Genomic DNA, 27,239 nt, shown 5'->3' on the forward strand with positions numbered 1-27,239 from the left:
GTGTCTCATCTACATGCAGTCCTAGAGGAATTATCTTTCATTGATTATAATGTCTTCACCTCACGGAGACCTGGTTTGCTCGCTCGTGGCCTTGGACGCTCCCCCCTTTCACCGAGGGAGGGATGGTCGTCCTGCACCGTCCCTAAGTGAGCAGTACACTCCGCCCTCCAGCAGAAATGATGAACCCTGAAATGCTATTTCCCTTACCTTGGAAAAGGCCTCTTTCCTTCACAGCGTTCCTGGCACAGCTAAATGTGAGATAAGACTCAGCCTGAGCCTACTGGCCTGATATGTGTACCACACCTGATACTTTAGAAGGAAGCTGCTAAGGGTTACTTCTTTTCCCCCTGGTAATAAAGCCAAAATTCTCTCCCTAGTCAGGGTCTAGGTAACACATTAGCAAGTCCCCCTCTTTCCTTGTCACCTGTCATTATCTTCCACACAAGAGAGGCCTTCCTTGGCAATAACCTATCTTAAAGGGTATTTTAATGGCTCGTTACAACGAGTGCTGAATCAAACACTTTCAAAACAACAGTGGAGTGGGATGCCACGCAGACAGCAGCATCCCCCAGGTTTCTTGCAGCCTCTCCCAGCCAGGGCAGAGCGTTGCTCATTTCAGCAACAACAGAAGCAGGCCCTGACAGCACTTCTTCAGCAGCATCTGAGAAGGCTGTCTGTGAGCAAACCCTTTGCTTTTCGGTGTCCGGTCACCGACTGGCCTTTTGCCGGCATCCAGGAAACACAGCACTCAAACACACTCTTGGCTGTTAGGCAGGGGACATGGCTCTAGAAGATCCGCTTTAAATATGCTCAAAGATCGGGCGCCTGGGTGGCTCAGTTGGTTAAGCGACCGCCTTCGGCTCAGGTCATGATCCTGGAGTCCCTGGATCGAGTCCCGCATCGGGCTCCCTGCTTGGCAGGGAGTCTGCTTCTCCCTCCGACCCTCCTCCCTCTCGTGTTCTCTCTCATTCTCGTTCTCGCAAAAAAAAAAAAAATTTAAATATGCTCAAAGATCAACCCGGAGACATTGCAGGGTATCCCTGGCACGAGGGCCATGCCCTGTGTGTGCTCCTCATTCTGGGCCTCGGACTGGATCAACTGTTGGAAGGTGGCATACCGGACAGTTCTAGTTAGTGTCCTTTCATCTCTCCCTCTGGGATGGTCTGCGCTGTGTGGCACTTGATAAAGGAAAGCAGAGCCCCATTTGGGCTGTCTAAGCTGGACAAACAGGATCCTATGAGAAGGTGAGCCAAAGGGGCCATCTACCAAGGAGATGCAGGCTCCTAGGCTGTTACATCATGAGACTCAGGTGGGAACAGCTCCAGAGTTTTATTCTGACCCATTCCATAGAACAATGACGGGTCATCTGGTCACTTTCAGAACCATCGTCAAAAATGAGAACAAGAGCTGCATGGTATAAAGACGCGAGAGGTGACTTCCCTTGAGTTCTAGAAACACTAAGCATGAGTTCACGGTCCGTCAGAGGCCAGTGGCCATCACACAGCCAACCGCCCTCATTTCCTTGCCTCAGAATCCAAGGTGTCATTTCACTAGGTCCTGACAGCGAGTCACTCCCAGAACAGAAAACAAAGGCAGAAATTTACTGAACAGTGGTTCCTAAGCCTTAAAGAGCTAAGGTAGCAAATGAAATGCCCAAGCTAGCCTAAGAATTGTGGTCACTAGCTGAATCTACTACACTTTATTTTTACGGAAATTTGACAGAAGCAGCAATCTGTAAACGCAGTAAAAACCACCTCCTTGGGACTCACTCCTCACTACCAGCATGAGCACAGAGCCCTGCCACCCCGCTGCACCCCCACATATCAGTTCACTGGCTCTGAATTCCCATTAGAAACATTCAGACTGGGCGCCTGGGGGGCTCAGTTGGTTACGCATCTGCCTTCGGCTCAGGTCATGATCCCAGGGTCCTGGGATCGAGTCCCGCATCAGGCTCAGTGGAGAGTCTGCTTCTCCCTCTTCCCCTGCCCCTCCCCCTCCACTCATGCTCTGTCTTTCGCATTCTCTCTCTCAAATAAATAAATGAAATCTTAAACAAACAAACAAACATTCAGACTTCCGGCTGTTCCAGTGGAAGCTGTAGGGCCTTCAGGAATAAGCTGGGAAACGAGATTAAGAAACACTGAGGTGGTTGTACCAACTTACATCCCTCACTGAAAGGGCTGTGGATGGAACTGTGTGTGTCCTCCCCAAATTCCTATGTTTAAGCCCTAACCCCCAAGGTGACTGAATTTGGAGATAGGGCTTTTCGGAAGTAGTAAGGTTAAGTGAGGTCAGAAGGGTGAGGCCCTAATCCGATAGGACTGGTGGTCTTACGAGAGGAAGAGAGATCGTGCTCTCTCTCCAAGCACAGGCACGGAAGGAAGACCATGGCAGCACACAGTGAGGAACAAGCTGGGAGGAGACACCCGTGTACAAGCTGGGAGGAGACACCTGAACAGAACCCACTGGAGCAGACTAAGACCGAAAGGAAAATGCATTTTCGTTATTTTCAAACACGTAGGTATACACATATAAATTTTAAAATGAACCAGGGTGATCCACTGAGCTGCCTAGCTCAGGCATCTGACAGTTACTCCTGCCAAGTTTTATCTCAATACACTGAGATGTGAGGCGGCATCCAAAAAATCTCAAAGAGGATGTGCCTCTGAAATAGGCTTTTATACGGTTTATGTTATAAATACTGTCACCAACATCCACTTAAAAAAAAAAAAATAGTTCAGCTTCAGCTTATGAACTCGTTGTCATAAACCTGGACTTGGATATTCACAGCAAGAAATAACTAGAGTTAAAATCATGATCATCATGAGGTCCCATCCAGCTCTAGACTCTGATGGACCCTTTCTGATCAGCATTTCTCTAGTTTGCAATGACATAGTATCTAACTAAAGTTTAATGACTAGATTCCATTCCTGTCCTACAGCAACAAGGAAATATGCATACTGAGCTCTTCCCAGAGCCTCGTGTGGATCCTTTAATGTCGATGCTAACTCTTGGGGTGGGGGGTGGGGGGAGAACACCAGCAAGTAGACCGGGTTAAAGAATGCCCCTAGTACAAATGTCACAGACAAGGCTAAAGGCAAGAAAAGGACTAGAAAACAGCCATTTCCTCAGAACAAATTCAAAGTGGATATCATATTGGCAAACTATGAAATTCTTAGACTAAATTGGGAAATCTATGCATTGCTTTCTTTGTAGAAGGAAGACATCGGCATTCAGCCACGTGAATCCTAATTTGTCCTAATTTATTCTACTTAGAGTATGTGAAATAAGTCAAATGACCTCTTTTTCCTCTTCTTTTTTAATCCTGTAGTCATTTTGTAACAAGAAATAAAACATCTCAGTAATGCTAAGTTAGTGTATCCCGGATATTTCTGGAACCCCGGAGCCCAAAATGGAGTAATAACACATTCCTTATTATTCCCTAATAGTTCTTTAAAATGTTATCAATAAACTTAAGTCTGTATTGCAAAACACAACTATATGTCATTCCTCAAACCATAGTTTAAAAAATGCATTTTCGGAGGGTGCTGGGTGGCTCAGTCTGTTAAGTGTCTGCCTTCGTCTTAGGTCATGATCCCAGGGTCCTGGGATTGAGGCCCACATGGAGCCCCACACTGGGCTCCCTGCTCCGCGGGGAGCCTGCTTCTCCCTCTCCTACTGCCTGTCACTCCCGCTGCTTGTGTGCTCTCTCTCTCTCTCTCTGGCAAATAAATAAATAAAATCTTGAAAAAGAAATGGGTTTTTGTAAGTTCAAACAGAAGCAAAGATAATGGGAAGTATGGAATAGACAGAATCCAATTCAACACTGATCAGGTACCCATCATGTGTCCAGGGATACGTAGGAGTCCCTTGGACATACACTGTATTTAAAGAGAATAAATGTCTTTCTGTTTCATTTGATTACCCCCAAATTCTATGCACTAGTATATCTACCATAAAAAATAAAACCGAATGATGATTGATATCTCAAAAGTTTCCAGAGATTAACTTTCTGCGTTGAGTAGATCCACACTACAGATTGAAAAATATCAGGACCCACCACTTCTCCTTATTTTAAAAAGAGATAGAAGATCCAGGGATAACTTCCTCATTAAACAAGCCTTTCCTTGGCCTTGGCATGTGTGGCTTAGTATCAGGCTAGCAGGAGAGGTGAAAATACATTTCTCCTAATGATTCTGTCCAATCTTAAGCTTCCTTATTCTTTATTCTAATATTCTTTCAGGAAACAGATCACCAAATTCTCAAATAATCCCTTTTATTTTCATACACTGATTACAATTAATTTCTTTTGACAAATTAATTGTTATATTCCATTTTTATACTTACTGGGAGAACTTCATGTACCTGTAAGATAATTTTCCTACCATTATTTATTACATATGCTCCGTGGAGACTGAGTTAGGCCGTATAATTACCACTCCTCAGTTTCTAACAAACCTGTGACAGTTGCTATAATAAAAGTTATTTCCCAGTAGTACCAGAGATATGATATTAGATTTTGGAAGCATATCAAAGTCCCAATATGAAAAATAATGTATTACTATGTAATGTATTCCTAAAAACATAATTTGAAGTTAACTTTCTCAAGTGTCAATATACCTATATGGAAAACTGACACCACTTTTAGCTTCTTGACTTTTTTAGGGTCTATCTAAAACCCAAATGCCAAACCTTCCTCACTTCCAATTTCTCCTATAACCATGATCAAATTTTGTAGCCAAATCATCATGTCTTAACTTAGTTTTTCTACTTATAAATTATGGATGATAATATCTGTTCCTTACTTGCTACATGTCATATATCTACTTGTGCATTTCAGGATATACTCTGTTTTAAAATAAATAACCACCCAATTTTCCCTTCCATTAAGCCAAGGTTAAAAATAGATTTTAAAATCTGAATACACCTGCATTTTGAATTCCTTAGAGTAAGTTAACATATGAAAACTGTTATTGAAATTCTTGACAGGACTCTTAATCACTACAGATTCATATGATGAGTTTTATGAATGACATTAAGGAAAGGAAATATTCTTCCCTTCCTTTTAAGCCCTTTCCTTAAATTTTCTAATGTGATTAATGTGGTATTTATCTCAGGGTTTTTATTCTAGCTGAGTGCGATACGGGAGCAATGGAGAAAATTATGAGGAAAGCTGAAAACCACAACAAGGCAAATTCCTACTTTCCATGGGAATATTCCCTACAAGGGCCAAGAGACTAACAAATACTATGCATCCCCATTGGGGATGAGACGTAAGAGTTTGCTCTGAAATTGACTTCAGAGTAGAGATGCCAAAGCAAATAAATCACTGTAAGTGAAATACCTTGAAAGGTAAATGGGCTTTAAAAATATTTGTGTAGGTTAAATTTTTTAATCGGAAGTATTCATTACTGTCGGATGTGATGAGGGCACATGCCCATCAGGATCTCTAGAGATCTCCTCCTCCTGGTATATGATTCATTATTTTTAGACCAATGCCTAGCACAGCACTCCCAACAAATGTTACTGCATGAAGGAAAATAAGCCAAAGTTCAAACATGTTACACTTCACCTAAGCCAAAATTGTATTCTATTGAGCAAGAATTAAGTAAAGGCCTCAAAGTTCTTAGATTCCTTCAGTCCATACACATTTATCATCAATAAGAATTCTGGAATGATGAGCAAACTTAAATGCCTATTTGACCCAACTACTCAAACCATTAATAGAATAAAATGCAAAGCAGACTTTCATTTCCTAGGACTCCCTACCCCTAGCCAAGTTCATCCTCAAAGACCCTGTTTCACTTTGTATTGCCATTGTGGTGTGACTTAGAACCCTCAAACCATTTATACAGAATTTTGAGAGAAGAATGGTACTTTTACAGGTTACCAAGTCTCTATAGTGGCTCCATTCCATTTTTTTTTTTTCCTTTAGAGGAATCTTTTGTAACTTAAGTAAAAAGCCTTCAGTCATCTCTCTGACAGAGGATGAGGGAAGTCACATTTACAGATAGGCAAGAAATAACCTATTTGTTTTCCTAAAATTCCACTGGACATAAATCTCTGATCATAGATCATCAAGGACTTCTCCAGTTTATAGCCAGAAGTTCACTGAATATTCATCAAGTCACCCAGATATTGATCAATAAGAAGTCACCTAAGTGGATTCATCCACCTACCCAGATTCTATGATGAGAACGGTGACTCCCAAATCCCAAAGTAATGGGATAGTCACCTTTGTAAAGTGAAGTAAGTACTATACGGTAAGAGGGAACCAGTATAAAGAGAATTAGAAGAGTGAAACATTAAAGATGCCGATGGACTGGGTATACAGTCTGGTGGCCCCAGCTTATTCGAATTCAGCCTAAATTACCGAAGTGGGTTTTGACTTTGCTTCAGCCCCTGGGACTGACCTGTACTGCTTTGGTCTAGCAGATCTCAACAGGGCAAACATTTCAGCATTCCCTGGAGAATATCCCAGACCACAATCACTCCATGTCCCCGAGGGAAATGACCCCGAGGAGGTCCCTTTCCTCCAAATTAATTGTTAGAAGTCTCCAGAGAGATCCAGAAAGTACTGGATTAATCTAATACCATAAGATTGTTAGTAGTAATTCGGCTATGAACAGAAAAAGTGGAGACCGTCAAATTGGTATCACCTTCAGGGTTCAACTGGTCTAGGAAATGTAACGAGTCTGGAATAACTCTTCCGCAAGACTAGAAATAGAGCCGCCTCCAATCTGAAGAGTGATTGCCACTCCGGGCGATTGCTTCTCTGACTGCTAATAAAGAGCTAACAGTTCACTGAATGCTCACCATTAGCCAGCCCTGCTCTAAGTATTAGAACATGTATTGATTTGTTTAATTCTCACAACAACCCCAAGAGGTAGGAATTATTACCATTCTGATTTCATCAGTGAAGAAATGGAAGCCTAGAGAGGTTAAGTAACTTGCCCAAAGTTACTCAGCAAATGATGTCCAACCCGTGGCTCAGTACCAGGCGCGGTGTTTATGCTTCTGTACGTTCTCATCCGGCCGCCCTCTCACTTCCCTTCCCTGAAAGTTTGGAAGGGCGCCCGTGACCAACCACAGACAGCCAGATGAGGACGACAAGCACGGTGTCTGTGGGAGGCTGCAACTCTGGCCCAGCGGGGAGGAGAGTTTTTCCTCACCTGGCTCCTCAAGACCCTCCTCACCGGTCTCCCCTAACTGCTTGTCTCTCCACAACTTCTCTGTTGAAAGAAAGCTTAGATTTACAGATACCATCAGGGCTACACAGCACGAGCAAACTTCAAGTGGATCCTACTTTATAAACTGGAAAACTAGAAAGAACAGAGACCTGGCTGTCTGCGATGCTCTTTGTATCACACCCAGGGAGCTTCCAAGGCAATTAGGAGCACATGATGCTCCCAACAGGCGCTCGTGAAATTTCAGAGTTGCATGATTTGTATGTGCGTGCCTTAAACATCAAGACTCATTTTGCCCATCGAATTTGCTTTTCTGGTACCGGGCTTTTTAAAGTTGATATAAAGAAAGGATAGAAGACACACTTGTAAGTGATATTCAAAACAATGGAATGAAGGACTTTCATTCCTTCTTTCTTTTAATTCGCCTGGTCTTAAAAGACACACTTTTCCCCCCTCTGAGTATCTTGACAGTCATTTAGGTTACTAAAATACCCAGTATATCTTAGTGAAAAGCTATTTTTAAAACTACTTGATTTAGAAAACTCCAATCATGATAATTTCATGGGAATTCTTAGTACACAAATTAAAAGTTTTAAATTACTTGGCAAGAATTTGTGAGTTCAAATACTCTTAATGAGGAAATTCCTGCATCAGTGCATATTTATCAGGTGCTTTTAACATCTGTCCCTGATACAAAATTATTTTGAGGGTAGTTCCTGTGGTCAGTAAAAGCAGTCATGACGCAGTATGATATTAGGGGCCAGAAGTATCCATTCTAGTGTCGCCTGGTTCTGCCACTTTTAATCTCTGGGCCTTGAGAATGTCATTTAACTTCCCTTGCTTGCTTCCCCGTGTGCCAAGAGGGGTCACAGTTCCCACCTCCGAGCGTTGTTTCACGGATCAAATAAAATAAAAAGCTGCGGACTAAATGTACATGAGAGAGATTTTAGTCAGCCAGAATATTAAAATTACAAACTAAACGGGGTGGCAGTGTGGCTCAGGGAGGAAAATGCAGATGTAGTCTGGTTCAAAAAGGAATCAACTTGGCTGACTGGCCAACTTTGCCAACTCACGACCCTGGGTGGTGAGTCCGCCCTCAGTGTTCTCATCTGCGAAATGAAATAATAATAACTATCCCATAAGGATGATGTGGGGTTTAGAAATAATCAGTGTAAGGCCTCTACCAGGACAAGCAACACGAGGTGCCCAACAAAGGCCCCCATTTCACATCAAAGAAGCCCTTTAATTAAGCCAAGTATGCTGTGTGTTTCAACACTCACAACAGCTGACCAGTGTTCTGCCTGGAACAGTACATCCGTTAGCAGAGTCCCAAACACGCTTCCGCCACGACCAGCCCCCTGCCTTTATCCCACTTTAGGCTCCAGCAGATTAAAGCTGTGCTGGCCGTATTCACATTTCCTGCTTTAAAACCTTACTTTATAAAATTCACTAATGCAATCTCCAATGTAAAAAATCAAATTAATACCCCCCAGTGTGGCAACCCCAAGTGCAGGCTTTTTCCTAACCTGCTTTTCCTCCGTGAACTTACTTCACTGTTTGTTACTTATCTAGAGACAAGGGTGGGGTCCGGGGACCAGGATGGGGACAAAGGCGAAGGGAATCTGCTGTTGTTGTCCAGAACGTTCAAGCTGACCAAAACAAGCCGCCTCTGACTCGCCTCCCCAGCTCCAGGCCCTTAGAGGCAGGCCCGCCCGAGGCGTTTGGAGCAACAAACAAGCGGAAGAGGGGCTCGAGTCCCACCGCGCCCAGCCTTGCCCCCGGGCACACACACCAAGGGTGGCCCGCACGTCGCCAAGCAGAGCGCGAGTTAGAGGAGTGCAGCCGGGGAAGGGCGCATGCAGTTGGGTTAGTCTGGACTCGACCACGCTGCTGTGCATTCCTGCTTGGCAGACGCGCTTAGGCAAAACAGGCTTGATGCTTACAATGATCCCAGCCCAAAATGGAGTGTCTCTGACTAGCAGGGAGGAGCTGATGCTCGCCATGAGAAAGCCCACCACGGTCACGGCGATGCCCAGGGCCAGCTGCAGCAGCGCGAGCAGCAGCGGGAACCGGCAGCCGCAGCACGTCCGGGCCTCCTCCTCCCCGCACTCCTTGGGGGCCCGTTTGCCCGTCTTCGGCCCCAGGTCGTCGGGCCCGGCGGCGTCCGCGGCCGGCCCCCCCTGCCTGTGCTGGCCGCGGGGCTGCTCGTCCTTGCCCATGGCCGCTGCGTGGGTGGGTGGGTGGGTGCGTGTGCGGCGCGCGGGCCCCGGAGCGCGGCGCTGGGCGGGCTGAGCCTGCCCCGGTATTCGAATTACGGAGGCTGAACAAATATGGAAAACATTTGGAGCCGACTCGCCGAGCCTCCAAAGGCCACAGGGAGCCCGCAGCAGAGGGGGAGTCGAGGGGGGTCGCCAACTGCCAACGCGCAGGGACGCAGCGCCTGTTGGGCCCACCCGCGGGGGGTGCGGACCCCCGCGGGAGACGGCGCGGCTCCCTTGGCCTTCGAAATCCTGGGATCCGGGGCACTTTATGCACTTTAGACAGGCTACGTGTGTGTGTGTGTGTGCACTTTAGACAGGCTACGTGTGTGTGCACTTTAGGCTACGTGTGTGTGTGTGTGCGCGCGCGACGGTTTTCCTCACTCGAAACCCCAGGATGTTCTTGGTTTTGGTTTTGTTTTCTGAGAGGTGCAATGCAAGGTGACGAATGTTTAATCATTTGAGTTTAATTAATAGACAGTTTAAGCCAAAATAGGCATTGCTGGGCTCCAAGCTGCGAAGTCATTTCCAGAAGTTAAATTGTTCTTATTTTCCAACAAAGGAATAGGCTCTTCTCCTTCTTTATAAATTCTGCAATCCAGCTGACAAATAAAGTCACTTTTCCCATTGAGGTATTTGCTTTTGAAAGCACTGTTTATGGAGATGTTGGGCTAATACATTCTCCCAATTGTATGTGTTTTTAAAAGTTCTTTCTGTCGTTTATGTGGACTTCCCAACCAGTCTTCAGTAATCTCCACATCAGTGCCCAGGGGGCTTGTTATATCCCTTGGACATGGACAATTTAATGCAGTCCACATCAGAGATATTTTTAAAGCACCTACAACGTGTTACAACGTAAGGATGTTGAAGATAGATTCAGTCCCAGCCCAAAGTCACAGAACGAATCAATAAAACCGATTATTCTTATTCCCACATATCTGTACTCAGTAGCACTTAGAGAAAATTTCAGTGAAACCACTAAGAAATTATCCAGTCCTTTTGGAGTATTTAATATCTACTTTGGTATGGTCATTGTAACATTCAGAAAGATGTATTTAAAATACAAATGATGTTGCCATGATGCTGGGAGAGATAAAGCCTACTCCTAGATTGCTCACTATCAGCTAATTTTAAAGAAAGTCTAATTCCCCGCTTTGTTTTCTTAGAATTATAAACTAATCGTCATCAACTCTCCTCGTAAACTGTCAGGTCCTAACAAAGGTACCTTTGAAAGTATAAAATATATTCTTACTTTATGAACTTCAGTGTTTTCTTATACCTTCCTTCTGGGTCAGTGAGAAAAATATGGTCCACGGAATAAATGCAGTAGCTCGAAAAGCAGAATTCAAACCACACAGGCCAGTGGTCCCCGTAGAAGGGGTAGAAGCAAGGTTCTCTCACAAGAGGGGCATAGGGCTGAGGTAAGGTCATAATCAGCTGTGGGGCGACCACACCACTAGGATTTCTAGTGAGAACAGACAAAAGCTGGTGTTACACCAAGATACCCGCCTCACTTGGGCCTGACTGAGAACAACCCAAATGACAAAACTGTCGTGGTTTTTCTATGTAAACATGGTAAACATCTTTAGGAAGCTAACTGATTACACAGAAATAATTACTTGTTGTTATGAATAATATGGAAACTAATTACTGAGTATCCACTCTGTATTAAGTACATGCTAGGTGCTTTGCACACCTGACTGTTACTCCTCACAACCACCTTATAATTATAGTTCCCACTTTTAAAGATGAAAAAATTGAGTATCAGAATTATTAAGTGACCAGATTAGTGGGCCACTCACCTAGTTAGTAAGGAGGGGGTGGGGGAACCAAATGTGAACTCTTGTGGATTGCCTATTTTATTAATTACTTCCTGCAGGCAAACAAGTGGATTGTGTAAATCATTTATGATTTTAAACAATTTAATGATCATAGGTAGTATTTTATCCATCACAGAACTGGCTATTAGCCTTGAACCTAAGACTATTTGAGAATTTTATAAAAATATCTTGGTTCACCACCGTAATATATATATATATATATATATATATATATATATATATAATAGTTGATGAAGAGCATTATTTGTTTTTTTTTTTTTTAAGATTTTATTTATTTATTTGAGAGAGAGAGACTGAGAGAGAGAGAGAGAGCATGAGAGGGGGAGGGTCGGGAGGGTCAGAGGGAGAAGCAGACTCCCTGCCGAGCAGGGAGCCCGATGCAGACTCGATCCTGGGACTCCAGGATCATGACCTGAGCCGAAGGCAGTCGCTTAACCAACTGAGCCACCCAGGCGCCCGAAGAGCATTATTTCTGTTACTCATTTGTAACTAGGCACAGGCTTTATTTGCTGACCATACAAATGAAACCCGTAGCAGTGAACAACAGCCCAGGTGAACGGTAATCCTTCTAGTCTGATTACAACCACCAACTTCAATTTTCAGCTTCCAGGGAAGGAAGCGTAATACAGGGATCCTTACACATGCTCGAATTCCCAACTGCTTGGCTGAATCTATGTTGGAGTGGGCCTGGTCTTATAACCACGAGATGATGGTGATAAGAATGGTATTTTCACTTAACTGACATGGGGAAGTAGAAGCAAAGAAGAGCATGAGGAAAGTTGTCAGAAGGTTAGTGATAAAGAATAATCAAGGCTAAAATGGAATGGGAGGGTCATTAAGGATACAACAAGGAAAGCTTTTCCTTTATTTAACATGTCCTTTCCACTCAGAAAAATCACCATTTCCAGCTCATCACATAGTTTAACAGAAATGAGCAGGGTTTTTTTAGTGTTCATAAATTATAATGTCTCTGTTTTATAGGTCAAGCAATAATCTCTTCAGATATTTATACTACCAGGAAGAAAGGCAAAGTAGAAATAAAGTGTTTTCAGATACTCTACTGGCTACTCTCATAACTCAAAACTAACAGAGATTGTAAATTAAAAATTGCAGAAGAGTAGTTAATATATGATTTGAGATTATTTTGATCCTCTGGGGAAAATAACAAAATTAAGCTTAGTATCTATCTCTGCTGGGTCCCCAATTCCACATTACTGGGAAGTATTTACACTTCAAAAGTTCAGAACTGGGAAGATGATAACTCTCTTTATAACTAATGTCATTAACAAAATGTCCTTAGGAGATCCAACTAGAAATAATCTTTAAGCCAATGTTTTTCTGGACACATGATCATAGATTCACCAAGAACAAAAAAGATGTCATAGGAAAATTATTACAGTTCCAAGGACTGTATCAAATATCTTTAATATGTAATTAAATATATCAGAGTTCAATCAGATTTGATTAAAGAGGTATCAAATACTCTACAGAGAACAACTGAAAAGTCATTTATGACATGCAGCACCACTGGGCCATATGAAAATGACTATAGGTATTGCTGATATGTGCGTGTGTGTGTGTCCCTGTGTGTACAAGACATTTTAAAAACTCCCATTTTTTTCTATTTTCTTTTCTCCTATGTCATTAATTTTCAGTGTGTCTTTTGGTTCAATTTTTTTTTTTTTTCAGAGGAATTGACCCATTTGTGAATTTTTTCATGGCAGTTTATATTTTCAGGGTAAGTGTCGTAAGGGAAGTATACCCTTTTGGTCAACAGAGGACTTACAACTTTCTCATTCTATAGAGAGTCTATAAAGATGATAACTACCAGTCATTTTCTAATTCATTCCACCTCCTTATATGATGTTATTTATAATGCTATCAAATTTTTCTACATATAATTTTCTTCATGTAGTTTTGTCCGTGTAAGTTCAATGTTTTCACTGCATATGAAGAAATAACTAAATCAATTTTAAATAAGAATACTGGGAAAAGAATGGATAGACAAGTTGTGGTACATCCATACAATAGAATACTACTTGCCAATAAGAAGGAATGTACTATTCACTGTATGTTAATTATACTTCAATTAAATTTTAAAAAAAAGAATGAACTATTGATATAAGCAATGATCTGAATGAATCTTAACAGTATGCTGAGACAAAGAAAACAAACATAAAATAATACATGCTGTATAATTCCATTTATATACAAAATTTTTAAAGGTCAAAACTAATCTTTGATTATTGAATTTAAGAAGTGATTATGGAGTTGGCCTAAGAGAATTGACTGGAAAGGAGCAGGAGGAGACTTTCTGGAATGACAGAAGTCTTCTTTATCTTGGCTTAGGTGATGGCTATGTGAGTGTAAACAATTGTGAAAACTCATTGAACAACACTTAAGATCTATGCATGTTATTTTATGTAATGACATCTCAGTTTTCAAAATGTGATAAAAAGAACTCTAGGGAGTTACTGTACATCCATCAGTAATTAACAATTGAACAAGTTGGGAATTTTTTATTATTGAAGTATAGTTAACGTACAATGTTATATTAATTTCAGGTGTCCTCAGATTTCACAATGCTATTCATTAATCAATGCTCACCATGGTAAGTCAAAATCGTCACCATCTGTCACCATACAAAATTATTGCAATATTACTGACCATGTTCCCTATACTGTACTTTTAATCTCTATGACTTATTTATTTTATAACTAGAAGTTTGTACCACCAATCCCCTGCATCTTTTTCACCCATCCCTCCACCGACCTCTCTTCTGGCAACCACTGTATTTAAGAGTCTGTTTATTTGTTCTGTTTTTTAGATTCTACATGTAAATAAAATCATAGGGCATTTGTCTTCCTCTGACTTATCTCACTTAACAGGATACCCTCTAGGTCTATCCATGTTATGCCAAATGGCAAGATTTTCATTCTTTTTTTTTTTATGGTTGTCCCAAATGGCAAGTTTTCATTCTCTTTTCCATTATAATGGAATATATATATATCATATCTTTATTCATTCATCTATGGATGGACACTTGGGTTGCTTCCATATCTTGGCTATTGTAAATAATGCTGCAATAAACAGGGGTCCATATATCATTTTGCATTAGTGTTTTTGTTTTCTTTGGGTAAGTACCCAGTAGTAGAATTACTGGATTATATGATATTTCTATCCTTAATTTTTTGAGAAACCATACTGTTTTCTATTGTAGTTGCCCCAATTTACATTCCCACCAAGAGTGCACAAGGATTCCTTTTTCTCCACATCCTTGCCAACACTTATTTCTTGTCTTTTTGATAATAGTCATCCTAACAGGTGTAAGGTGATTCCTCATTGTGGTTTTGATATGCCTTTCCCTGATGATTAGTGATGTTGGGAATCGTTTCATGGGTCTGTTGGCCATCTCTGTGTCTTCCTTGGGAAAATGTCTATTCAGATTTTCTGCCCATTTTTAAATCAGATTGTTTTTTGGTATTGAGTTGTATAAGTTCTTTATATTTTTTGGATAATAGAGAGTTGGGTTTTTTCAATTATCTTAACAAACTCTTAATTTTCTCCTGCCTTTCTGGCTCCTCTGTATTAATCATCTATTGCTACATAATAAATCACCCCAAAAATTAGTGGTTTGAAACAATAATATCTATTATTTCATAGTTTCTGTGGGTCTCATATTCCAATGGGGCACAGCAGGGATGGTTTGTTTCCTCATGCTATCTGGGGTATCATTTGGAAGGCTTGAGGACTGGGGCCTGGAACCATCTGAAGTTTTGGCTGAAGCAGAAGGCTCTGCTTTCAAGGTGACTCACTCCTACAGCTAGCAAGTTTGGTCCTCTGCATGTGACCTCTCCACTCACTGGCTCTCCACAGGGCTGTTTGAGTATCCTGACAACATGGTAGCCAGCTTCAACCAGAACAAGAGAGTCAGAGATGGAGAGAACAAGGTAAAAGCTATCCTTTTCATGACAGGGCCTCAAAAGTCTTAGTAACTTAGTAACTCTTGAGTCACATTCTTTAGGAGAGAGTCACTAAGTCCAGCCCACACTCAAGGGGAGAAGAATTTAGATCCTTCTATTGAAAGGAAGAGTATCAAAGTATCAAAGACATATTTTAAAACCACCACAGCCTTCCTTCTCAACTTTCTTCATGGATTGTATTTCCTTCGCCAAACTCCTAGATGTTGGTATTCTTTGTCTTCCGTCTTCTTACACTACACATTCCATGGCTTCACTGCAGATTCCCAAATCTAAGGAGCCCAGACTTCTGTCCTTAGTTCTAGGTCTGCAAATATAAATACCTACTCATATCTCCATTTGAATGTCCCAAATGTACCCCAAACTCACTCCCTCCTTGAACTCCACAGAGAATCAAGTAAGGTAAACATAAAATGTCCAGAGCCTTTAGTGGCAAGATGGCCACTGACTGCTTTTGCCAAGAGCAGTCCCATATAGTAGTTTTAAGGTTTCAGTGAGTTTAAGAGTGAGTGGGAAGGGACAAAGGGGAAGAACATGTGTAAAGAAATCTATGGAAAAGCTTAGCAGAGAAGGGAAAGGGAAAAAAAGATGTAGCTAAAGGGATAATATAAAGTTGAGGAAAATTTTGCCTCTTTATTTTTTTTTGGATAATTGATCAAATAAGTTCCTTGAGGCAGGAGAATTAGTCAGATGGAAATTCCCTTCATAGGCTGAGATAGGAGGAAAGAATGTAAGACTCAATAGAATGCAGTTAAGTTTGCAGGGTTGGAAAGAAGGCAGTTGAGAGAATTCAGATCTTCAGCCTCTTCTAAGATATGTATACAATGAATGTATTATCAAATATTTTTCTTCTAAATGATGCAGATTTTAGATATAGAGCCTTTCTACTTCCAGATTCTATCCCACAACATATTTATCACTATGCCTAATTATAGACACATTTTCATAAAACCACATCGTTTTCTAAAAATTTTCTCTAAAAAACCAAAAACATAATTTTCTGTGAATTACAAAAATGATGTCTGGAATGTGTATACATATTTTTATAGGTTAGAAAGTTCTCTCACATATTATCTCTTTAAATCTAACCAAAACTCTATGGGGCGCCTGGGTGGCTCAGTTGTTAAGCATCTGCCTTCGGCTCAGGTCATGATCCCGGGGTCCTGGGATCGAGCCCCACATCGGGCTCCCTGCTCCGCGGGAAGCCTGCTTCTCCGTCTCCCACTCCCCCTGCTTGTGTTCCCTCTCTCGCTGTATCTCTCTCTGTCAAATAAATAAAATCTTTAAAAAAATAAAAAAATAAAAATAAATAAATAAATAAATCTAACCAAAACTCTATATAAAGTCAGAATTTCTTCAGAGTGGTTAAGTGATTTGCTCAAGGCTATATTTTTCCTTCTTACTCTAAGACCGGTGTCCTTTCAATATATATTTTAGCTGAATGACTTGGACTTTGTTAGATTTATGGATACACAAAAAATTGTACAAGTTTAATGTATATTTTGAGTTGAATTTTTCATTGCATGAAGAAATTGCATTAGTACATTTATGTTAACACACAGGTTTGACACGTTAACATATGTGTTAAACCTATGTAATAAGAGCTCTGCCCCCAATTCCAATGTGTGGGCTTTTTCCCCCGATAACACCAAGCAGTTCTCCAAACGCCAGCTGGGTGTTCTACATTTCAATTCAATTCTGACTCTATTGACCTAGAGACAGCCTTGATTCCATAGGTTAAGGGTTCAGCCCCACTTAGACGAAGACTGGTCCAACTTCAGATGTTGTTACCTGTGCTTCTGACTTACTGGCTGTGGATCAGAGGTTCCCATGATCCTCTCCTTGGGTTTGATTAATTTGCTGGAGCAGCTACAGAACTTACTGGCTTGTTACAAACGATATTCAAGGATACTAACCAATAGCTAGATGAAGAGATACAAAGAGCAAGGTCCATAACAAAGGAGCTTCTGTCCTCATGGAGTTTGGGGCCTGGCACAGTGGCATGTGAAAGCATTCTAGTTCACCAATGATCCCTGTCCTTTGGGTTTTTATGGAGGCTTCATTACATAGCCTGATTAATTCATTGATTATGGGTGATTGATTCAACCCCCAGTCCATCTCATCCCTGGAGGTGAGGGGGTAAGACCAAAACTTCTAACCCTCTAATCACACTGTTGGTTCTCCTGGCAACCAGTCCCCATCCTTAGGAACAATCCCAATATCATCTCATTAACATAAAAAAGACATCACTTAGGAAATTCTGAGGATTTTAGGAGGTCTGTGCCAGAAATGAGACAGAAACCAAAGATATATTTCTTATAAAATCACAATATCACAAGGGTACACAGCGCTTTGTACACAGAAATCCCTGCCAAGTCCCAGGGCAGCAAGGACAGATGCTATCTAGAGTCCAGATCATAAGCACCATGAGGGCAGACACCATGCCCTCCTAATCACCACCAGTCCTGCAGTACTCAGCACAGTGCATAGAAGCTGTATGGTTTTAGCAAATATTTATAGATTCTAAATAGTCATGCTGCTTATACACAATTCATCTGGATTCAGATATTTCTGACATAAACAATATTTCTTTAAAATCCTTGAATTTTATATTCTGTTTGCCCATTTTTAAGAGTTGTCTTTAGGAATCATTCAAATGGACACTTTGGATGAATGATAATCAGGCTTTCTAAATAATAACATTAAAAACACCACAAAGTCATTTTTAAATACCCGATGTGCTATAAGCAAACTCTATGATTTTCACTCTGACCACGAACCCTCCTCCTTAGTTAGAAAAACTGAGTCACTGTCTGACCCTAAGCCAGACTGACGTCTTTTATCCTTTTCATAATACGCAGGTTTCCATAGACTTATAACTCCCGGCATTTGGTTCCATATCCAGTCATCACCACCTTTAAAGACATCTTTGGCCCAAAGACAAATTCATGCCGGCCATGTTCTCTTTCTCCTACAGTTCTTCTGTGAATTCTCTCATATGCAGCTCTGAGAGTCTTAGCTCTAACTCTTACCAGCTGTGTGATGTAGACACTTTCCCACACCTCTCTAAGCCTCAATTTCCTCTCTATAAAATGTGAACATTACAAGTACTTATCTCAGAAGGTTGCCATGAAGTATAAATACAGCAGTTCATGAAAACATGAGACCATTTCCTGACAGGGGTAAGTAATCAATAACTGTTAGCTATTATCCTAGCCCTGTCCTGTTTTCTTATTCACTTTTCCTTTCCTATGCATTATCTTTCTCTTTGGCAATTCCATCCTCGTGGTTTTTCCTCCCACATTCTCCACAGAAGAGTAGAACCCTCCCTGTCCTCTTATACTCACTGCCTGATATCTCTCTAGCTTTAGCTACTAAATCAGTGCTTTGCTTCATAATATAATTTTATTTTTCCTCACCACCACCCACTGTATTCTCACCCAGCTTTGTAAGTGGGACTTTTCCAGAATGATCCCTAGAGAAAGATGATTCAGCCCACTCTCTTCTATTGCTTTCGAGCTCCCTCCACAGGAACTTTGACCCCACCCACTGCTTCAGGGAAGTGACTGTCCACAAATGCTGTCTGACACCCCAGCCAATCATAAAAGGGCTGCCATTTTATTTATAATCTTGTGCTATGCACGCTATGAAGGTAACATCAAATTAAGATGGAAATTCACACGTGACTTCCCCAACCGATTTCAAATTATGTTCCAGAAGTTGCTAAATTGCTGGCACTTCAAAAACAATGTTTTGATAATCTAGTATTAAGCTAAATTAGTTAAATTATGACAGAAAAAAAGTTTCCATTTCTCAAATGTTATACTCCCTGAAAGATCACACGTGATCTGATGGATGACACTGTTTTTGATGGCCTAAAATCCCTCTAATGTTGGAGGATGACCCCTCACCCATCTCAATATGGTCTTGTGAGACTGCTGCCCACTCCATGACCGCGGTAATGGGCCTTTGGCCCTGGTCTAGCCAATCACAGTATCCCTGCTCCTCCCCTGAGTTTAAAGGTCAGGTACATGAAGGAGAAGCCAAGGCAGAATGAGTAAGAATTCTTCCATTAAGCATGAGGTAAGGATGCTGGGGTGGGGTGCAATCCTCTCTCTCTCTTTTTTTTTTTTTTGGAATGGAGTCTACCAATTGTAGGGTTTCTTTCCCACAACTTGGAGAGAGTCTTTCTACAACAGGTGAGAATAAGATCAATGAGCAGAGGAAAACAGAGGTGAGAGAGAGAGAATTTGACAATGTTATTTGAGCTTCAGAAGACAGCTCTGCCTGAAGCAAGCTCCTTGAGTGTTCCAAGGCAGGAAATGGTCTTGTTTGCCACTATGCCATCATTCTCGGCAAACTCTACGTGCTCAATCAATATTTGTTGAATGGTTAATAAAGAAACAAGTCAAAAGATATTCCTTTTAAGTGAGTTATTTCTACCCCTTGAAGCTGGAAGCTACCCTAACTAATGCACCCAGCCAGGTGAATTTCAGCATCGCCCACAAGCATCCTCATCTCTGCAACAACAGACCTGCAGTGGCAGAAGAAAAACATAGAGAAATGACAAGTGAGTAGTGAGTTCATTTCCAAACAGACAGGAATGTTTAAATAGCACATTTTTTTTCTGTCAAACTGTGTAGAAAAATAGGAAGCCATTGTAGGGTAGGATAGACATTTTATAAAAAGGTGTCTATTTACAACAATTTGGCATGTGGGGAAAGGCCAATTGCTATTTATAATCTACACCACCTTTAGCTTAGGTGCACTTGTACAAATAAAGCATCGTGCTCAATTAGTTAATTATACCTGAAACTTTTGTTGCTCTTTTATTAGCCTAAATCATAAAATTAAGAAGTTATGTTAACAGATACTTGCATGCACTGGTGTTGAGCCAAGAATGCAGGTCAGAATTGCCTATAGAGTATTTAAGATGTGTTTTGGTGGTGTTTTTTTTTTTCCTAAGTGCCTAATTTAGTTATATTTGGGATGCAGTTTAGGCATTTAGTATATTTAGGATGTACCCTCCTGCTTAAGTCTCACTCTACAAACCTGCCCAGGACACACCCCAGCTAAGCTCAACACTCTGGCCGTCTCCTAATGCAATTCCTTTCCCAAAGGCTAACTGTTTAACTATATCATTTTAATTCTTCTCAGTGCCACTTTCTCATTAGTGAGCTGCCTTTACAACATTCCTTCCTGCGTTCATTCATTAAACATTTACTGGGTGCCTAATATTGTTAAGTAACCCGGGTGGCACGGAGGGTTAAAAGGCAGGTTCCTGCTCTCAAGAAGCTCACATTCAACTGGAGGGAGACACCTCCCAGAAAAGTGTAATAAAGTGTGACATGTGTGAGAACAGGATTGCGTGTAGAGTACAGCAAAGCACAAAGGGCAAAGTGACTCTACTACAGTGTGTCACCATCTAAGGCACACAGACTGGGTAGTTGGGAAATGTGTGGCATAGCAGAGTGATCATTCATGCCTTGTCCTTATTTATCTGTGAGGTGGCTCTGGAATGTATCAGGTAGGACCTGCTGGTTCATGAAACCCTGTCACTCAGCCAACAGCTCCTTCCCAGTTTCACTTTTGTGCTCCTCTGCCCCCAGGGTAATAAGGGTATAATCAGACTAGGACAAGGTATGGGGAGGGGGGTGTGACTGACTAAACACCCAACTATATTGCTGGCCCTGGGGGGACAGCTCCCCTGAATACTGGAGAACCAATTCTTGCTGGAATTCATGAACCCCATGCCCATCAATCATCCGCAGTTTTCTTCAACATCTATTTTTTACTTAGTCATATTTTTTGTCCATAAGCTATCTTCAATAAACATTTAACACATCATGTAAGTGGTCAGAAAGAGCATTTTTTTCTTTCTTTTTTTTTGCACTTTTTTCAATATCATGTATGGTTCTAAAATTCATGCATAATTTTAAGTTTTGTTCCTAAAAGCCTAAACAATCCATATTTTAAATCAAAATGATTTTATCTTCTTATACATCCTCTTTAGAGGGAGTAGGGGAAGCAACACAAGAGAAGAAAAGGGAGGAAATGTGAAACATTGATCAAAGTGAGTTGCTTGGGTTTTAATAAGAATGAAACTGGCACCTAGAAAACAACTTATCAAAATGTTAAAAGCAATTGCTTGGGGGAGCAGGGTAACATGGATGATATTTTCCCCTTCTTCCTACTTCTCTGTTGTCCTCTAATGGGCACATTACATTATGATGTAACTAACCAACAAACAAACAAAAACAAATTAAAAAACAAAACAAAACAGAAAACCCCTTAGTTTTCTTTTTTCTTTTTTTCCCCTTAGTTTTCAAAAGAAACTCACTTCCATTGTTCCAGAGGCTGCATTTCATTTTTGCTTTCTTCCTCTTTATGAGAGAAAATATTTCCATTTTATTTACTAATATTTATAACAGTCTTTCCTCTGTGGTTGCCTGTCTAGGAGAAAGATGAACTATGCCATTAAATGTTCTACATATTGACCACTGATGGTCTTTGGTCAGATCTCCAGCTTCTACTCACTTTCAAAGTCCCAGCTGACTTGTCACCACTCTCCAACATCCAAAGGGAGAGTTCACAGCCCTGGTCACAGGTCAGATGTTTGCTCCGTAAATACAAGGTTTACTCTACAGAAAGGTCTATCTCAAGCCCCCCTTCTCTGTGAAGATTTTCCTCACTCTCCATGCCATTGAACTATTTCTTTTTTGAACTTCTACAGCATTATATATATGATGTAAGGTAATTATTTATATGATCTTTCAGTCTGTATTTGCTTTACATGATAACCTTCACTTGTAAAGCATCACTGGTTAGCTACTCTGTGCTAGGAACTGTGTTAGCACTCAAGAGCGAACAGGATGGGGGCGCCTGGGTGGCTCAGTCGGTTAAGCATCTGCCTTCAGCTGGGGTCATGATCTCAGGGTCCTGGGATGGAGCCCCACATCAGGCTCCCTGCTCAGCAGGGAGTCTGCTTCTCCCTCTCCCTCTGCCTCTCTTTCCCCACCTCCTTGCTGTGTTCTCTCAAATAAATAAATAAAATCTTAAAAAAAAAAAAAAAGGATGAATGGGATGGATTACAGAGTAGAGTACAATAAATAACAGCAATTTATAAATACACACAGTGCTCTGTAAATCCAGAAAGGGAGTACCTTACTCTTTGCCCATCCAGATTGTTTTTTGCAGGCTCTGGAGCAGCAGTTTTCCCATGTTCCACCCTACACCTTGACCGCCACCCTCAAGAAGTTGTTATGGGCTTGTTAGAATCCAGTGCACACACTGGCATAGTGGTGTCAGCAGGACAAGCTTGCTTGTTCTTCCTCTCATCAAGTTTTCCTTCATAAGTGAATGTAGCAGGCTGAGTTGGGGGCTGTTTCTTTGGGAAGCCCATGGCCCCCTGAAGCTCTTATTTGAGGACCGGTTCCCTTATTCTGGTTTCTTCCTTCCATGTGGCCATCTAGAATACCGTATAATTTGGGATGATGACCAGGAGCTGCTATAAAGCACAGGATGGATGGCTAGCCTAGGCTTTGTGATCCAGCTCAGAACCACACTGCAACCTACAATGGTGTCTGGGTCCAAAGTCCAGCTAGCAACTTCCCACATTCTCTACACATTCATATCGTTTGGGAAGCTCATGAGGAAGGGAGGCTGTGGTTGGGAGTACATCTAAGTAGTCTGAGTACCCCTTTTATAATACTATCAACACCCTCCCTAATTTCTAACATGGGCCATTTGGGGTAGAGATTGGATCTTAAATTTTTTTATAGTTATCTAAACAACAGACAATTCGATACATAGAGGATGCTCAATTTAAAAAAAAAAAAAAGACAACTTAGTAGATGGAGAAATTCTCTCTGGACCAGATGTTCATATATTAATTGAATGTAGTTTCAATTATAAGATGCTGCTAAGATAATACTTTTAAAAGAAAGTTTTGTGATAAAAAGAGATAGGTATAAGATACTAAGATAAAGGTAGCGATTTCTGAAAGTCTAAGGGGGTAGAATCAGTCAGTGGTTCTGATTCCTGAATGTGTATCAGAATCACCCACAACGTTCTTTTTAAATGCCTGTGACCTAGACCTTTCTCTAGAGATTCTAATTCAGGAAGTGGATTAGGCATACAGCATTTGTACTTTTCAAAGACTATAAATGATCTTGATACATGGCTAAGATTGTAAACCACTGTCTCAAATTAAAAAAAAAAAAAAAAAGGAACAAAGTCCAGGCACCAATTAATGCATCTGAAATAGCTCTGGAAAGACACGTATCATATGACCTCACTGATATGAGGAATTCTTAATCTCAGGAAACAAATTGAGGGTTGCTGGAGTGGAGGGTGGGGTGGGAGGGATGGGGTGACTGGGTGATAGACACTGGGGAGGGTATGTGCTCTGGTAAGCGCTGTGAAGTGTGCAAGACTGTTGAATCTCGGATCTGTACCTCTGAAACAAATAATGCAATATATGTTAAGAAAAAAAAAAAAGAAGAAGGTAGCAGGAGGGGAAGAATGAAGGGGGGGAAATCGGAGGGGTAGACGAACCATGAGAGATGATGGACTCTGAAAAACAAACTGAGGGTTCTAGGGGGTAGGGGGGTAGGGGGTGGGTTAGCCTGGTGATGGGTATTGAGGAGGGCACGTTCTGCATGGAGCACTGGGTATTATGCACAAACAATGAATCATGGAACACTACATCTAAAACTAATGATGCAATGTATGGGGATTAACATAACAATAAAAAAATTTTAAAAAAAGAAAGTTAAGCTTTTATTTAGTAAAGCTAGAGTTGCTCCAACATTTGGAACTTTTCTTTGGGAGGTTTCATCAAAGATGATTTAAAAACTAATCAAGATAATTATCCTTTTTACTTAATCATTGAGTAAACCTAGCCTGTTATTGTTATTTTGTTAGACTGATCACCAACTTAGGACAGAAATTTAGAGTCAGAGGTAATCAATCAACTCATTCCTCCACTCCCGCATTGAGCTTCCCATAGTGAATGCTCAATAAGCCCCTCTTGAATGAATGAATGAATGAATGAGTGAATGATTCCACGTCCTCATTTTTACAAATGAGGCTCAGATTAGTTGAGCCACCTGCCCACACGCTCACTCCGCATTGATGGCTGTGTTGGGACTTAAAACCAGGTTAGCTCACTCTTCATACTCAACTCCTTCCAGCCTGCCACGTGCTTTACTCACCTCCAAATGGCTGTCAATCTGGAGAATGCTATTAGCTGCCATATCAAGCATTAAAAATAATGTACCACACAGGGTTTAAGAACAATTCTCAAACAATAATTAACAAAAATACGTGTTGCAAACAGGAACTATGTGAGTGGAAAGTGACACACTTATTTTCTACAGAGAAGCTCTGGCTTCTTTAAAACTCAGGTTTTGATTCTGTATTTCTACATTGCACAAAGTTACACTCTCCTTATAGGCATTAATAGGCCAGGTTTAGTTTACTTTGTATTGTCCTTCAGGCCATTATTTCACTGGATATGTTTGGCTCTGATCATCCTAAAAGCAAAAAAACAAAACAAAACAAAACAAAAACAAACCAACAAAACAAAAACTTATCCTTGATCTATAATTGGTGTCTCTGTTGTCACAATCATACATTTTTAAGATAAGACTGCCAGATTACCTCCCTGATAGCCTTTTGTAAACCATCCTGTAGACCAAGAGAAACTGTGGGTTTAGAATGCATTCTCACCACACCTCCTTTTTAAGCCACCACTGAGAAAACAATTATAGCAATAAGACAGAGGAAGGAGGCTACCATTGTTACTGACCTCCTTCCAACAGTCAGAATGTCAGAGCAGGACTTTGGTCCTAAATAATAATTTTGTTTTACAATGTAATTTTTGCTGCTATCTCGTCTTTAAATAGAAGATCACAGTAACATTCATTCAGGTAAACAAAGAAGTGGATAAAATGAAAGTTTTCCCAACTCTATTGACAACAGTTTCTTTGGATAAAAGGAAGAAAAAAAATGAGCATTAAACTCTAAGAAAGGAAAAAGATTTTCTCAGAGATCACAGTTTTTTGCTGATATGACCGAAGCGATAAAGAAAATAGATCCCCTTTAAACAAAAGTAAAACTTGTGTGAGATTCTGTGCAGTATCAGAAAATCATTCTGCTTTCTGCGAAGCCTGTTCCTGGTCCTCGAACAATACGGTCTCTTCCCCAGAGCACAGCCAAACTGGTGAGCGTTATCATGGGCGCATCTAAATGGACTGGTAGTTAGTAGGGGTTGTTTCCCCCCCTGGAGATGCTTGATTCTTCCCTTCCAGAGCTGTATGTTCTGCTACATAGCTCCCACTTTTATTCTTGCCCCCAGTAGGCTCTATTCCTGCAAACAACACTTGATACGTGTTTTAGCTTGGGAGCTGAACTCAATGCTGCTGAGCCCCGAACTATGTTCGGGCTGCTGTATGATTACAAGATGTTTCCTGATGCTCGAGAAGATAAAAAGACAAAAATCTGACACCCTCTCCATTCCTCTCCAAAGATCTCAAGCACCTTTTGAGTTTTTGTGTCTCTTAAAATAATGTTTCTTTCACCCCAGAATATATCTCTGGAGTAAAAATGCTTAGTTATTAAACTGTGAACATTAAAGCTAAATATTAGCTCAGGGGGAAAATAGACTGTGTACCCAGAAAGCCCAGGGGACAGTTAAGTGAGAAAAATCAAGTTTCTTAAATTTAGTGGTTTAGTTTACATTTTGTAGGATGAGATTATGTGTATGTAATGTACAATGGTGGGGCTTCTGGGGCTGGTGTGGGAGGTGAAGTAAAAAGTCCCTTCCCTTGTTGTCATCCCTGACTAGGTTCTGCAAGCACCCTAGTGTCTCAAGGTGTCGGGACACTCTGTTCATCGTGTCAAGAAAAGAAATCTCGCCGCTCCGCGCACAGTCGTGCGAATGAATATTCAGCACCTCCAACTCAGATTCACGGCTAATGATCCAGATTCTGTATCTTCAAGGGCCAATTGTGCGGCCTCCGTCTTGCACGCTGCCTTTCTTTTTTAGCAGTTTCATTATTTGTTCACACCTCCAGGAGAAGAAGTGGAGAAAGAAGATGAAACATAAATTCACCAACTTTTTTCAACTTACATCCTTGCCAAGTTCTCTGGTTCCAAGAGGGCTGTGGGAGAGCCCGGAGCTCTGAGGGGGGAAGGCTTCTGCTGCCTGTCACCAGCCTACCACCCAGCACACACCCTCACCTCGGGACAAACGCACAAATGGGTGTCCTCTGGACAAAAGGACAGCAAGCAGCCTAAGTAAATATTTTACTCCGGCACTGCAGAAAACCAAACAAACAAATAATAAAAGCCTGGCTAAATTCAGGATCCAACCCTTCTGAAGGTTTCAATCACCCAAGAGCTGGGCAAGAGCAGAGACGGCAACACCGTGTGTGTGTGTGTCTGTGTGTGTGTCTGTGTGTGCATGTCTGTGTGTGTGTGTGCGCGTGTGTGAGGGTAGTCGAGAACCCACAGAGAGGCAACACCTTGATTGGGTTTGTTGCCTACTTCAACAGGTAGCCTTACACTGAGAAGGATGAAATTCAGTTTGCTTGTTCTTGATGGCTTTCATAGAGTCTGCTGGCACCATTTTGTGGGGGCTCTTAGGAAGCGTTTGGAACTTCGGCCACACAGTAGAGCCAGGATTTCTGACACGGTATGAGTGCAGTCATGAGAAACTGAACAAAACGCCCAGGCAGAGCTTTTGTTGGGGATGGTTTAAGGAACACAGTGCACCCACAAGCAACACTGTGAAATGGAGAAGGTTTCTCTTGACATGGGACCCCCTCACTTTTGAATCCTCCTCTATCTTGATGGTACCGTGTCACTTGCCTCCACTCCCCACACCAAAATGCAGGAGACGGCAACCCCTCAGCATGAGTGAAATCCAGGCCACATGGTACGAGCTTAATCGCTTCCAGCCCTTCCCCT

The 27,239-nt window shown here is 41.4% G+C and overlaps 1 protein-coding gene across 4 annotated transcripts in view; it reads right to left on the reverse strand.

Moving 5' to 3' along the window:
• The window catches only part of SSPN (sarcospan), a 113,758-nt gene that overhangs the window by 27,714 nt on the left and 58,805 nt on the right, over positions 1 to 27,239 (reverse strand). Inside the window, exon 1 of one of the 4 annotated variants that reach the window (XM_035028042.1) lies at positions 9,203 to 9,701. The exons of 2 other annotated variants lie outside the window; for them this stretch is intronic. In XM_035028042.1, the coding sequence (XP_034883933.1) occupies positions 9,203 to 9,406 (204 nt within the window). In that variant the 5' untranslated portion in view covers positions 9,407 to 9,701. Of the gene's footprint in view, positions 1 to 9,130; positions 9,702 to 27,239 lie in introns of those variants that run through there. One more of the 4 variants, XM_035028040.1, reaches the window with a different exon arrangement.

Source organism: Mirounga leonina, unplaced genomic scaffold (assembly GCF_011800145.1).
Source record: "Mirounga leonina isolate KUSES-001 unplaced genomic scaffold, KU_Mleo_1.0 Mir_201, whole genome shotgun sequence".
NCBI classification, from domain to species: Eukaryota; Metazoa; Chordata; class Mammalia; order Carnivora; family Phocidae; genus Mirounga; species Mirounga leonina.